This window comes from Carassius carassius, chromosome 26 (genome assembly GCF_963082965.1).
Source record: "Carassius carassius chromosome 26, fCarCar2.1, whole genome shotgun sequence".
Lineage (NCBI taxonomy): Eukaryota > Metazoa > Chordata > Actinopteri > Cypriniformes > Cyprinidae > Carassius > Carassius carassius.
The window spans coordinates 585,703-601,144 of record NC_081780.1 but is presented as its reverse complement, the minus strand read 5'-3'; the positions used below and the strand labels follow the sequence as shown (position 1 = coordinate 601,144).

The 15,442-nt window shown below is 37.0% G+C and overlaps 1 protein-coding gene across 1 annotated transcript in view; it reads right to left on the bottom strand.

The window, feature by feature from the left end:
- Positions 1–424: 424 nt before the first annotated feature.
- LOC132105438 (leucine-rich repeats and immunoglobulin-like domains protein 3) overlaps positions 425–15,442 on the bottom strand; it is a 23,711-nt gene continuing 8,693 nt past the window's right edge. The window contains exons 4-19 of the mRNA XM_059510532.1: positions 14,910–15,044; positions 12,313–12,456; positions 11,838–11,981; positions 11,018–11,161; positions 9,875–10,018; positions 9,479–9,559; positions 8,703–8,774; positions 8,545–8,616; positions 8,299–8,462; positions 6,380–6,709; positions 5,848–6,129; positions 4,714–5,172; positions 4,456–4,614; positions 3,591–3,731; positions 3,337–3,513; positions 425–927 (exon numbers count right to left, since the gene is read on the bottom strand). Coding sequence (XP_059366515.1) covers positions 737–927; positions 3,337–3,513; positions 3,591–3,731; positions 4,456–4,614; positions 4,714–5,172; positions 5,848–6,129; positions 6,380–6,709; positions 8,299–8,462; positions 8,545–8,616; positions 8,703–8,774; positions 9,479–9,559; positions 9,875–10,018; positions 11,018–11,161; positions 11,838–11,981; positions 12,313–12,456; positions 14,910–15,044 — 2,839 coding nt within the window. The 3' untranslated portion in view covers positions 425–736. The remainder of the gene's footprint in view (positions 928–3,336; positions 3,514–3,590; positions 3,732–4,455; positions 4,615–4,713; positions 5,173–5,847; positions 6,130–6,379; positions 6,710–8,298; positions 8,463–8,544; positions 8,617–8,702; positions 8,775–9,478; positions 9,560–9,874; positions 10,019–11,017; positions 11,162–11,837; positions 11,982–12,312; positions 12,457–14,909; positions 15,045–15,442) is intronic.

Here is a 15,442-nt window from a genome sequence, read left to right as displayed (position 1 = left end):
GTCAAAGTATAATAAATCTAATCGAGTATTTCCTGGGAATCGAACCCATGACCTCGTTTAAACTAGAGCAAACATTGCCAAACACTGGTTTTACTCAGAAATACATTTACAAGTTGCAAAAGCGGTTTCATGTTGACTTTAAAACTTGAATTGTCCCTTTCTAAAGAAGATGAAACGCTTCAACTGATTAAAAAACGTCTTAATGCTAGATTTGTTTCAGGTTTTGTCTTCTCCAGATGTTCACTGATGGACTGGAGTGCTGTGGATCATTGTGATGTTTTTATCAGCTCTCATTCTGACGGCACCCATTCACTACAGAGCATCCATTGATGAGACACTGATGCAGTGCTACATTTCTCCAAACCCGCTCCAATGAAGAACAATCAAAAATGAAGCGTATAAACATGACGCAAGCGTTCACATGTAGCAGCTCACGGGAATGTTTATTGTGTACTAGTTTGTGCAAATGGTGCTTTATTCAAAGCAAAAGCCAAAGCGGAATAAACATCATAAACATCATTAACTAGTCCTCGATGGGTTGCATATATCTGACTCAGGCGTACATTTACAGGAAAAGAGTAGGAAAAATATTTACACTATTAATTTACAAAATATAATTTGGTATAAAATGCATATACTCTGTTTTTCTGTACAATCGTGTCATTTACATTCAGTCGCAGCTCCTTTTCTTGAGGTAGAGCGGTTCTGGGTTTTGGTGGTCCTCGTGTGGATGGCGCTATGAGCCCAGCGGTGACGTGGGAAAGCTCTCTATCATCCCGTGATGGAACGGCTGCTCGTAAAAGCTCGCCTGCTCTGAGTCCAGGTCCGAGTCGGCGTGAAGCGCTGCGTACGGATTCTCGTGAAGAATGACGGCGTTATGAGCGCACAGCTCCTGCTGCGGACGCCACGCCGCTTTCCCGAACGTCCCTGAGACCACAAGCACAAGTTTCATAAAAAATATATGATAATAAACAATATTATCAAAGCTGCAGTAGATGTCTTCCATCAGTTCTTCCAAAGCTTGCACACTTTCTAGATCCACATTTCACTCGCTAACTTCAGACAGTTTTCATTTATACACCGTTAGTGTTGATGATCGCATTATTTTTCATATGCATACGCTTACATATGAGATGCTAGTTTCTGTGTCTTCCTCGTCTGTGTTTTTGATTGAGTGATTCTAGACTCGTTCAGGAGATGTGTAACAGCACCCCCTTGTGTATAACAGTGAAAACACTGAAAATAACATGTTTGGCAGGGAAAGAGTTAACGGATACAACTGTTGATTCAGTATTAGTGAATGCTGAAATGAACACTAAGATTAATAAATGCATTAAAAGTATTTTTCATTGTAGCGCCTGTGAAAATTATTTTATAAATTAATAAAGATAAATAAAAATGTAAATGATTGCATTCATTTAATATATTAATTCCATACAATGACAATAAAAGGCATTCAATTCTATTCTAATGGTGTTATAACTATTATTACTAGTGCTGTTAATCGATTAAAAACTTTAACTCGATTAATCACACATTTTTTTTTGTGATTAATCGCAATTAATCGCAATAAAAAAAGAAATGTTTTTGTACGTTTTTAATATATTTTTTAATGTAATAATTTCACAGTTAAATTTAAATACTTGTTTAAATGACATCTTTTTATGAATGAAGGCCAGTATTACTGATATTAATACAGCTACTGATTTTTTTTTTTTTTTACATTTATTATTAGGCTTCAAAAATATAACAGTTTTTAATTTAAGTAAACTTAAAACAATGCTAACATAAACCCATAATAAATGTCATGTTTACTCCTGCCCTTCCTGTCTTAACAGTTAGGAAATATACAGAAATTTAATAAAGTTATCAAAGTTATATGCAGTCTGCACTGCATAAACTATAAGTTAAATAGTTAATCCTTATTAAAGCTACAAAAGTTATTTAGTCAAGAGCAGCGAGTCATTTTCTCTGTTCCCTTTGTTCTTTAACTTTACTGACAGGAAGCTTTATTGGCTGCTGTCCCTTTAAGAGCAGACAGACACGCGGATCTCACCGTTTATATACTGTCTATGGATCTCGCCTCATTCTCTCACAACTCTTTTTGTTCATTTTAGACTTTATATAAATCATTTAAGATTGCTCTTATGAGGATAATCGACAAAACTGGCACTTTGGGATGTTTATTGTTAGTTCAAGCGCTTAAGAGAACTGGATTCTGGCGCCCTGTCTATGCACTGTGTGTGTGTGTGTGTGTGTGTGTGTGTGTGTGTGTGTGTGTGTACGTGTGTGTGTGTCACATAAGGGCATTCACAGACAGCGCATTCTCTTTTGTCTTGCCGCGCTTGAAATGTTTAAAAGCATTTAAATGAATAAGAGCGTGATCAAATAATGTAAAGCTAGCCAACGGATGGCAGAAAATACGGATGCTGCGTTAATTGCATTAAATATTTTGACACGTTAAACCAGACAAAAATTAATCGCATGCGTTAACGCGTTAACGTTGACAGCACTAATTATTACTAATTTTTAGATTTATTTATTATGATTAAAAATGCATTTGAACATTGTCTGGTGGCCGCTGTCTGCTATGTTGTCAGTATAAGTGTTATTTTAGTATAATTAAGATACTATAACTTTGCACTAATATTAATATTAGTTTGTATTTGTATATTTTCATTTCATTTTTATAATTTTTTTTATTCCTTTTGCTATATAGATTTTTTTATTTAGCTTTAGTTTTTAGTTTTTTTAGTAAAACAAGTTACAAAAAAAGCAACTAGATGAAAAAATATGTTACTATAACATTGCATTAGTATTTTCAATTATTTTTTATTTTCGTTTTAGTTTAAATTTGAATGACTCAGTTGTTTATTTTGTCATTTTTATTTTTTTCTATTCAGTTTTTTAGTTATTTATTTTAGTAAAACAACTCACAACTAAACAAAATATTTACATTGCAACTAGATGAAAAAGTATATATATATATATATATATATATATATATATATATATATATATATATATATATATATATATATATATATTTAATTTATAAATAAATATTGTAAAAATTATAAATATATTATTTTAAATATTATTTTTCATTACAAAAATATTTTATGGCTTTGTAGCTTATTGCTGTTAATTTATAAAAAATAAAAATTCAAAGTTTATTGGTTTAATAAAAAAGATTATTTCTTCTATGTTTGTTTGTGACTGTACTGTCACGTGAATGAAAAGCACATGTGTGTTATTTTACAGCATTCTCATGATTACTGCTCGTGTTTCCTGTTGATAAATGTGAAGTGAACATGATACAGATCTCAGACTCACCCATATATGACCCCGAGGAGCCCAGGACACACTCTCCTCTCTCACAGTCCTCCGCACAGGAAGTGTCTCCCAGCTGCATCATCATGTGATCGAAGGACTCGAGGGCGGAGCCACAGGTGTAGAACTCACACTTCCTGCTGCAGGAGGAAGTGGCTCCGACGGGGCGCTGCTCTGATGCTGCACGGGAGAAGAAGAGGTCAGGATTAACCCACGCAGACACAGACGAGTGTCCAGTGTGTGTCTGTGTCTCTCACCGCTGAAGGAGTCGGTCAGATCAGGGCTGTAGCGCTTGCTCCGTCTCATCAGAGAACCCGTCGGCCCGTGATAACGGCACAGCAGGGGGTCGATCGTCACCTCCATGTCCGCCTCACTTCCTGTGTCCAGCTGGCAGAGGCCTTCGAGACGAGAAATGGTTTAATAAATACTACAGTAACAAATCTCCCATGTCATATGAATGAAAAATAAATCAGTAATGAGCCATTTCATAACATTTTACAGTAAAACACTGTACTGTAACACTTTTTGAAGTGGAAGTTACATTTAATGATTTTTCATCACGTTTTTTCTCGTTAGTTATGTATATAGTTTTATGTATCCGGATTTATTATAACTGAGATACCGTAATAGATTTATTAATATTTTCAGTTAGTTCATTTGAGAAATCTTGTTTAGTTTTAGCCATATTATTATTATTATTTTTTTTAAATATGGTTTATAGAAACTTTGTTGCCTGTTTTTGTTATTTTTACAAGTAAAAAAAAATTAATAAAAATAAATAAAATATATACATGTCTCTATAGTTTTTATTTAGCTTTAGTTATTAGTTATAGTAATTTTAGTTTAGTTATAAATAAAAAAAATCTGAAATGTTGCTTTAGCAACTACATGAAATAAAATTTAAATAATACAATTTTAAGCAAATCACCTTTTTGTTTTGATTGACTATAATAAGGCTACTCAGTATATTATTCAGGTAAAATACTGTAATTTACTAATTTGCTATAACACTACTTCAGTATTTACATTTCAGTTCATCTACACTGTATTTTCTTGCAGTAAATAACTTTTTCATATGTGTATTTTTTACAGTGCATATCTGTGTGTATAAAGACGTCTTACTGTTAATGTCTTTAGGCGGCATGTAAAGCCCCCCGATGGAGGAGCTGATGTACGGATGGCTGCCGCCGCTCTCAGACGTCATGTATCCGTCCTGACGCTCCGCTAGCGTTCCCTGAGACGACAGATAGCTCGGGATGTCCGCCGGGAGATTCGTCTCATCTAAACACGAGAGAGACGGAAGGGTAAGTGGCATCCACTGTAGGGTCAGGACTGACCTGTTAGGTCAGGTCACTTTATTTAGATTATTTAGTTGTTCACCTGTGTTGGTGACGCTGCAGTCCTCGTTGCGTCGGCGCGTGTGGTAGATGATCACGACCCACACCAGCGAGGTTCCCACCACGCAGCACACCACAGCGATGATCACGATGCCCACCGTGGTCCAGCCGTCCTCCTCCGGCCCCAGAGCCCCGCCGGACGCCGGCCCCGACTCACAGTTTGGGTTGGGCAGGACGGCCAGACGCAGGTTCCCTCGCTCGGTGCCCAGCGGGTTGGACATCTCGCAGGTGTAGGTCCCTGCGTCTCCGTCCGCGGCGTCCACGATGATCAGCAGCTGGTTTGCGGCGGCGAAGAAGTGTCTCTCGGTCGCCTGCAGCGGACTGTGGTCTTTGGTCCAGTTGAGTCGAGGCGGAGGACTTCCTCCAGCGATACACTGCAGCACCGCGGTCTCGCCCTTCACCACCACACGGTCCAGCAGCGGACGCAGGAACGACGGCGTCTCTGCGGAAGAACGGGACGTTTCAGAAAAACCATGCACACTGAAGCAGTCAAATTACACAAGCAACGATTTCCTCTAGAACCGAAATTCCCACAATATCGTACATTTCGATGATGCTGATGTGTGAATAAAGCAGCACTAAACATGATTTGTAGCTCCTCTCATCTAATAATAAGCTTTCTCACTTTTATTAGGTAAAATAGATTTTTTTCATAAAATTCAGACAATAAATGTGGTTTTTAATCGAGTGTGACATATCACTTTATAATAATAATAATAATACAATACACAAAAAAGACCAAAATATTTTATGCATGCATTTGAAGACACCAGACATATAGGAGGGAACCCCCCCCCCCCCCAAAAAAATAAATAAATAAATTATATATATATTAAAATTCTAAGATTTAAGTAATTAAAAAGTTGATATAAAAAACTGGCAAAAAATTTTTCTAATTATTTAAGTATATACATTTAATTTCTAATGACTTAATTATGTATATTTAAATATATTTCAATAATATATATATAAATTAAAATTCTAAAATTAAGTAATTAATACGTGTATATATATATATATACTTCAGTTGTTAGCTAAATTAAATCTTTAATTTCGGTTTGGTTTAATGTCACTCTTTCAGAATGATAATTTCTGCGGAGCACATGCTAACTCTTACCCAGCACCGTTAGCGTAGCGTTAGCAGAGACGGCTCCAGCTGTGTTCTGTGCAGTACAGCTGTAGACGCCGATGTCCTCCGTCTTCACGTCCACGATGAAGAACACGTCGTCTCTGGGCATGACGTGCATCCGGCGCTCGCGGGCCGCAGGGAAGTCTGTGCCTCCGTCCTTCTGCCAGGCGATCTGAGGAGACGGGTGTCCGCTAGCAGCACACTCCAGACGCGCGGTGGCTCCGGCGCGGATCGTCAGGTCCATCGGCTTCTTGGTGAAGAACGGCAGCACTGCGGGGGGGGGAAACAGAGACGAGGGATTGTTTTCACAAACTAGAGGAAATACAACTTTGCAACTAACCCCCATAATCCATTTGGGACAGTTTTGACAAGGAAGGGATACATACAAATATTTTTATAGCAAGGAAAAAAAGTTATTTCACTTGTCAAGTAGATGCACCTTGATTCAGGAATGTTTAGATAAATTAAAAATCATTATTTTGCAGTGTGATTGTGTGAACGAGTCGAACCGAACTCTTACTGTGGACGGTGAGTTTGGCTTTGGTGGAGTACGAGGAGCCGAAGTGGTTGGAGATGACGCACTGGTATCTGCCCTCACTAGTGAACTCCACGTGGCGCAGCTGCAGTGTGGTGGTGTACTCGGTGACCTCGCTGACCTCTCCGGCCGGAGAGCGCAGGTGAGCCTGGTTGTGGATCTCCGCGTCGTTCAGGATCTCGTTGTCTTTCTTCCAGGCGAAGGTCATCGGGGAGTCGCTGGAGCTGGCCGCAGAGCAGACGAACGTCACGTTGCTGTCTTTGATGGCTGATTGTGTCTCGGGCTGAACGGTGATCTGGGGTTTGGGGAAATCATCTGCCAAGCACAAAAACATCAAATATTTATCATCTTATTATGTTCTGTATTTCGATTCAATTTCAGTTGAGGTTCAGTTTTTAAAAAGGCATTTTTTTTTACATATACTACCATTTAAAATGTTTCTGAAAGAAGACTCTTTTACTCACCAAGGCTGCATTTTTAAAATTAAAAATACAATAAAAACAGAAATATTGTGACAATTTATTACAATTTAAAATAACTGTTGACTATGTGAATATATTGTAAAATGTAATTTATTCCTTTGATGCAAAGCTGATTTTCTTTTAGCACCCACTACACCAGTTTTATTTTAATTTATTATAATAATTTTTTAGTCACCAAATATTTTGAAATATTAAAATTTAATTTATATTGTAAAATCCAATTTGTTCCTTTTATGCAATGCTGAATTTTCAGCAAACATTACGCCAGTCGTATTTTAATGTATTCTAATTTGATAAAAAATAATACAATATTAAAGCTGCAAGCAGCGATGAACGGGCCCTCGCACCTGGGCTCACCGGCAGCGAGTGGCTTTAGTAAAAAGGTGAACAGTGAGAAATATGCATTTAAAGTCATAAATATATCAAAGTTTATTCCATATATGTTCCAATCTTCCTGTTGCCAGCAGGTGGCGCTATCATTATAATGGAATATTGGCCTTCAGATGTGTTCAGGCCAGGACTCTTATCGAACATGTGAAGTTTGCGGAAGATTGAACATTTAATGCCTGAGTTACAACAACTTCTCTTGCTGTGGCGAGACATCAAATTTTGTCATGGTGCCATGTACACACCCTTTAACAAAAACTGAAGATCTCCACAATTTAACATTACACAGGCCTTTAGATTAGACTGACCACAAAAATACATTAATGTCAAAAAAATTCTAGGAGTAGTTTGTCGCAGCGTAAAACATGTCACTTCCTGTTTCCAGCAGGTGGCGCTATGACTATAAGTGATTATGGGCATGTAGATCTGTTCAGGTTCGGAGTCTTATTTAACATGTGAAGTTTGGGGCAGATTGGACATTGTATGTCTGAGTTATATTAGACGAAAATTTTCACCAGGTTTGACGCGTGTGCAAAGTTTCATGACTTATTGAGCATGTTTAAGCCCTCAAAAATGCGATTCATTTTGGAGAAGCGGAAGAATAATAATAAGAAACAGAGCAGATACAATTGGTGCTCGGGCCCTAAAAATTGTGAAATATTATTCCCTTCTAAACCAGCTGTTTTCTCTGTGAATCTGTGTTAAAGTGTAATGTATTTCTGTGATGCTCCGCTGTATTTTCAGCATCATTCCTCCAGTCTTCAGTGTCACATGATCTTCAGAAATCAGAATAATATGATGATTTACTGCTCAAGAAACATTTCTGATTATCATCAATGTTCAAAACAGTTATTTTATTTTTTGGAACATTGATACATTTGATTTTTCAGGATGAATAGAAAGAACAGTTTTTATTTGAAATAGAAATCTTTTGTGACACACTACTCTCCCGCTTGATATTCATTTCTTCTTTGCAGTTCCAGTAAAATAGAATCATGAGTAAGACGTTTAAAAGCCGAGCCCAAGTGGACTCACCGCACACAAACTCCTCCTGGGCCACGGCGAAGACGCTTTTGCCCTTGAGCAGATGTGGATGGGCGCAGCTGGCGTTCACCAGAGGAAGGAAAGCGTGTTCGGCCACCCACGGAGAAAACCACTTGAGCTGGCAGTCACACAGCAGACTGGAGGTGTTCAGGTGCCTGACGAGACGAGAGAGAGACACATGTGAATAATCACCGCAGGTTCATGTCTGCCTCGGTGTGAAACAGCCTTCATACGTACAGCTCTGTGAGTTTCTTCATCTGAGAGAAAGCGTTGGCTTGAAGCGACATGATGGCATTGTTGCTCAAGTCCCTGGGATGTGAGGAGAGAACAGACGTTTAGGAACCTGATCAACACACATCATCATCATCATCATCACCAGACGCTTCGAGACTCACAGCTGCTCCAGCATGTCCAGGCCTGTGAAGGACTTCCTGGTGACCGATCGGATCCGATTGCTTTGGAGGAACCTGGAGGAACAGAAAAACAAGTGTTTTCAGGAAAGTGTGATACTAAACCAGTTTAGAGCAAGTGAATCAATTGCTAGGGGTGAAAAAAAAAAGTGCACATTTCTGTACATAAATACACACACAAGAGAAATGTTGTTAATGCATTAAATATATTTATATATAGTATAAATTATATGAATATAAATATCTAAATACATATATTTTCAATGTATGTAGTGTATGTATGTATTTATACACAGTACACACACATGTATAATAAACAATAAATTATTTTGCATGCATTTAATCATTTCCCAGCACTTATTAATCCCAAATTAATTGAACATCAGTTACCCAAAAGATTCATTATTGTGTTAGATAAGAAAAGCATCGATCAGACATTAAAAAAAAGTAGCTTTAGAAAGAAATATTTTGATTTAGCAACAAATTTTATTTATTATTATTATTAATAACATAATAATTACATTACATAATCGTTCAAAGTCCACTTAAGTTATTCTGCATGCTTAAGATATGTATTTTACTTTCTACATGTCATTTTAAAGGTTCTATTGGTTAAGTATAACATTTTAATACCAATCATATTTTGGCTTTTTTTATATAATTTCAAGAAGAAACCAATCCGATGCATAGTTGACATTTGAGGCTAAATACTATAGAAAAGACCTAAAGGAGAATAAGATAATATTGTAAAGATCACTCACAGTTTCCTCAGATGGTCGAGGGCAGAGAAAGGGCCGTTCATGTCCTCGATGGTCCACGAGATCTCATTATACTTCAGATCTCTGGAGAAGGCGAGAAATCAGATGAAAAAAGTTTTGATATATTTGCGGCAGGAACATGATCTTTTTTTTTTTTTGGCATAAAAGAAACATTTATAATTTTGACCCATACAATGTATTGTTGGCTATTGCTACAAATATATCTGTGTTACTTATGCTTTTGTGACACAGGGACACATATTTAGATCATTTTATGAAAGTATCTACTGTACTGAAATAAAGATCTCATTGATTTATATTACAAGCATCAGCAAGAAAAGCCTCGTTCTTGTCATGTAGATTGAAGCGACTCTGCTGCGATGCAGAAGCTCGACTCACAGCGTCTGCAGGTTTGCGAGGCCTCGAAACGCTCCGTCAGCGATGAAACTGATGCGGTTGTTTCCGATGAGGAGCTGCTCGAGGACACCGAGTCCAACGAAACTGCCTTCCTCCAAACGGCTCAACTGGTTCCAGCGCAGATCGCTGACAGACAACGACAACATTGAGTGAAGCAGTCAATAAAAAAGCAGTCAAATCCGCTTTGAACATCACCGGTCGTGAAGACTGATCGCAGTTCTTCACTTCTGAATAATTTACTTGCAAATGTTTGCTAAATGAATAAATATACAATATAACAGAATAAAAATATAATTTTCATGTCATTATTTATCCATTATATCAATCTTGAACTGGCGGAATCTACAGTATTAAAACTGACATTTTAAGATATTAAATAATTACATAAGAGCTTAAACTAGTCTAAAAGAGGTGAAACCACTGGAAAAAATGTTTTAGGATTTTTTTAAACAATTTTAATTTAGAAATTGCTGGTGCATTTCACGAATAAATTACAGAGAAACAGTAAGCATCATTTAATTAAACATGAAATGTTGTAGTAGAAACTGAAATAGTGTTTTCATGGTTATTTTCTTACTATAAAATACATTTACTCTTGTTTTCAAAATATATTATTAAAATCGTGTTGGCTTTTGCTAAAAACAAGAACAAATATCTGTCAATGGGGTATGAAAAATAATCTTTATTTAAAGAGAAAACCATTACTTTTCTTGTCCCCGTAGCAGACATTTCATCGTGTTTTAAGCAATATTTTGATAACATTTTCTGATTATTATCTAAAATAATTTTACTTGCCAAGAATTTTAGAATGTTTCAAAGGTTGTAAAGGAACACAAGACGCAAATGTTAATTTTGTGCAGTCTTCTTGTTAAATGCACTCCAATAATCTTTGCTTCATTCAAGATTTTGAAACATTCTTTTTTACAGTTTAGTCTAAAATTACTTTGAACTACTCTAAATCTTAAAAATCACTTTAACTCCCAGAAACACATCCATGATGTTCTTCCTCTCAAGAAACGATTAGCTACAGAGTTTAGAACACAACAGGTTGTCCCGCCCTGCGCTAATGCATGATGGGACGGAGAGGTTAGGAAGAGAGTATTTGTGAAAGGGAAGTAGACTCACAGCTCGGAGAGTTTCTGGCAGAACTCCCAGGCGTCTGGTTTGATGCGGCTGATGGCGTTGTGTGACAGAAGCAGCTGCTGCAGCGTCAGGAGGCCGTAGAGCCAGCCTTTGCTCACCTCCGTCAGGTTATTGTGCTCCAGCTGCCTGCTCTCACACACACACACACACACACACACACGCACATCACACTAGGGTTAGGTATCGAAAACCGGTTCCCACTCTAAGCCAAATGAAGATTTATTTACTTGTTCAGATACTTTTTTAGTACAAACCCAAGTTTAACACATAAACGCACTGCTATTTTGTTCTTTACCCATTAAATGCACTTCTGCACTATTTCTACAGAAATTAATTTATGGTTTTTATGCATTCAGGGGTTAAACGCGCTATTTGTTGATCATTCAGTGTTATTTCACCCTGGAGACTTAACTGATTGCCAGTCGACGAGCAGGAAGGAATAAAAATACTAAATAACAAAGATTTTAAAATAAATAATAAATACGGTATAGAGAATTTAAATTTTGATGAATGGAAACTAAAATTCAAAATGACAAAAAAAATCCCTGGTATTCCATGACTTGCAAAAAAAAAAAATGTGTATATATATATATAATTCCATGACTTTCAATGTCTGGAATAGACCTTTTAAAATTCCATGATATCCAGAAATTCTATGAGACGTTGGAACCCTGGAATTCCCAAGAATAAGACACGTGCATTTCTATTTCGCTTAACATTCCCATTTTAATGTGATTTAAAACAACTTAAGTGCTGCGGTATATTTGTAGAAAGCATAGGCAAACGTTCCTCGTGCACTCACAGGACTTCCATGTTGTTCAGACCCCAGAAAGCGCCGTCCATGAGCCGCGTGATGCTGTTCCTCTGGATCTTCAGCGAGAGCAGGCTGTGAAGCCCGTGGAACGTCAGACCCTCGATGCGCCGCACACGGTTCCTGCTCAGCTCTCTGTCACACATAAAACAACAGACAATTCATAATAAATATGCCTTAGAGTTGCTTTGATATATTTACGGTATGCAATTTACAAAATATCTTCAAGGAACACAATCTTTACTTAATATCCTAATGATTTTGGGCAAAAAATAAAAACTTATTTGGACCCATTCAGTGTATTGTTGTCTACTGCTCCAAATATAAATGTGCTACGTATGACTGCTTTTGTGCTGCAGGGTCACATATTGTCACAGAAATACTAATAGTTCAGATCTAAACATTGATGTCTACAGTAGCGATCAAAATAGATTTTGAAAACAAGATGTGATGAAAGATCACTTACAGGTGCTGCAGGTGCGGCAGCGAGAAGATCTTGGGCGGGATGGAGCTCAGACGGTTTTTGTTGAGTTTTAACACCAGCAGAGAGTTGGACAGGTTACTGAAGCAGCCGTGCTCCAGCGTGGAAATACGGTTATTATTCATCAACCTGCAGAAACACAGCATTCAAACACAGATGCATGACAAGCTGAAACATCTGCTTGACACTCACAGAAGCTGTAATCACTCACAGATCTGCTAATAAACAATAAACCTATAATCAACAGACAATAAACTACTTCTGCTGAGTCACACAATAGATTAAGCTTGGCTAAAAAAATAAACCTTTTAAACTAGTGTTAAACAGCTTAAACTATTCTCTAAAAAAACTAAACTAAACTTAAACAAAAAAAAAATCATAAATTAGTGTAAAAAAATCCAAACTAGTCTAAAATTTGCTTAAACTAGTCCAAAAGGCCTCGAACTCAACTTAAAGATTAAAAAACTAAAATGAACTTAAACTAGTCTAAAGCATAAACTAATCTTTAAAATAAATTTAATCTAAAAGTGAAGCTTAAACTACTCTAAAAAGTTTACCCCTTTTTAAAAAAAATCTTAAACTAGTTCAATAGAGTTTAAATAAAAAAAAGTTTCATAAACTAATTTAAAACAAACTCGTTGAAAACAGCTTAACCTAATATTAACCTTGCTTAAAATAGTCTAAAAGGACTTAAACTAGTCTGAAAGAGCTTAAACTAGACTAATGGAGCATAAACTAGTCTGAAAGAGTTTAAACTAGACTAATAGAGCACAAACTAGTCTGAAAGAGTTTAAACTAGTCTGAAAGAGCTTTAACTAGACTAATGGAGCATAAACTAGTCTGAAAGAGCTTAAACTAGACTAATGACGCATAAACTAGTCTGAAAGAGCTTAAACTAGACTAATGGAGCATAAACTAGTCTGAAAGAGCTTAAACTAGACTAATAGAGCACAAACTAGTCTGAAAGAGCTTTAACTAGACTAATGGAGCATAAACTAGTCTGAAAGAGCTTAAACTAGTCTGAAAGAGCTTTAACTAGACTAATGGAGCATAAACTAGTCTGAAAGAGCTTAAACTAGACTAATAGAGCACAAACTAGTCTGAAAGAGCTTTAACTAGACTAATGGAGCATAAACTAGTCTGAAAGAGCTTAAACTAGACTAATGGAGCATAAACTAGTCTGAAAGAGCTTAAACTAGACTAATGGAGCATAAACTAGTCTGAAAGAGTTTAAACTAGACTAATAGAGCATAAACTAGTCTGAAAGAGCTTAAACTAGTCTGAAAGAGCTTAAACTAGACTAATGGAGCATAAACTAGTCTGAAAAGCTTAAACTAGACTAATGAAGCATAAACTAGTCTGAAAAGCTTAAACTAGACTAATGGAGCATAAACTAGTCTGAAAGAGTTTAAAGTAGACTAATGGAGCATAAACTAGTCTGAAAGAGTTTAAACTAGTCTGAAAGAGCTCAAACTAGTCGGAAAGAGCTTAAACTAGACTAATGGAGCATAAACTAGTCTGAAAGAGTTTAAACTAGACTAATGGAGCATAAACTAGTCTGAAAGAGCTTAAACTAGACTAATGGAGCATAAACTAGTCTGAAAGAGCTTAAACTAGACTAATGGAGCATAAACTAGTCTGAAAGAGCTTAAACTAGACTAATGGAGCATAAACTAGTCTGAAAGAGCTTAAACTAGACTAATGGAGCATAAACTAGTCTGAAAGAGCTTAAACTAGACTAATGGAGCATAAACTAGTCTGAAAGAGCTTAAACTAGACTAATGGAGCATAAACTAGTCTGAAAGAGCTTAAACTAGACTACTGGAGCATAAACTAGTCTAAAAGAGCTTAAACTAGACTACTGGAGCATAAACTAGTCTGAAAGAGCTTAAACTAGACTAATGGGGCATAAACTAGTCTGAAAGAGTTTAAACTAGACTAATGGAGCATAAACTAGTCTGAAAGAGCTTAAACTAGACTAATGGAGCATAAACTAGTCTGAAAGAGTTTAAACTAGACTAATGGAGGATAAACTAATCTGAAAGATCTTAAACTAGTCTGAAAGAGCTTAAACTAGACTAATGGAGCATAAATTAATCTGAAAGATCTTAAACTAGTCTGAAAGAGCTTAAACTAATCTGAAAAATCTTAAACTAGTCTGAAAGAGCTTAATCTAGACTAATGGAGCATAAACTAATCTGAAAGATCTTAAACTAGTCTGAAAGAGTTTAAACTAGACTAATGGAGCATAAACTAATCTGAAAGATCTTAAACTAGTTTGAAAGAGCTTAAATTAGACTAATGGAGCATAAACTAATCTGAAAGATCTTAAACTAGTCTGAAAGAGCTTAAACTAGACTAATGGAGCATAAACTAGTCTGAAAGAGCTTAAACTCGTCTAAAAGAGATTAAACTAGACTAATGGAGCATAAACTAGTCTAAAATTAGCTTAAACTAGTCTAACGGAGCAAAAACTAATCTAAAAGAGCTTAAACTAGAGTGAAAGCTCACTGTGAGCACTGATGTGAGACTCCTGGCGGTTTCTGGAAAGCAGGTCAGTTAAGAACAGGAGGAGGACTCACAGGTTTTTCAGAGGAAGAGGAGGAAAAGCCCCGGCGTGAACCTCCATAATATTGTTGTTGCTAAGGTCCAGCGTCTCCAATGCGACCAGCGAACTGAGCCGCTCTGCCGAGATCCTCGAGATCCTGTTGTTTGCTCTGAAAACACAAGAAGAGGCGTTCAGAGAGCAGATTTTAAGCGCACCGGTGAAGAGTGTCGCTGCACGCCTCTCAACAGCTCAGAACAGCCGTTGGGTTCAGAAGTGTGTTATTTGGTTAATAAGGTAATTACTAACAAGGTAATTAAACAAAAAATACCCCTGACAATTACACGGATGATGAAGCCCATTCCCTCAGTGAAAGCACCGCTGTCGAACCCAGCAATTTACCGAGCTGCACGCCTCCTAAATTGCAGTCCAGGAGCTGCTTGTGTTAGAAACACGGAGGGCACAGAGCCGCCTTTGTGTGTCAGGCGCGCTGAAAACATTCCCTGGAATCACAGGTCTAAAGCTTCAGACAGTCTCACACACACTCGGCTTGAGTTTATACAGCTGAAA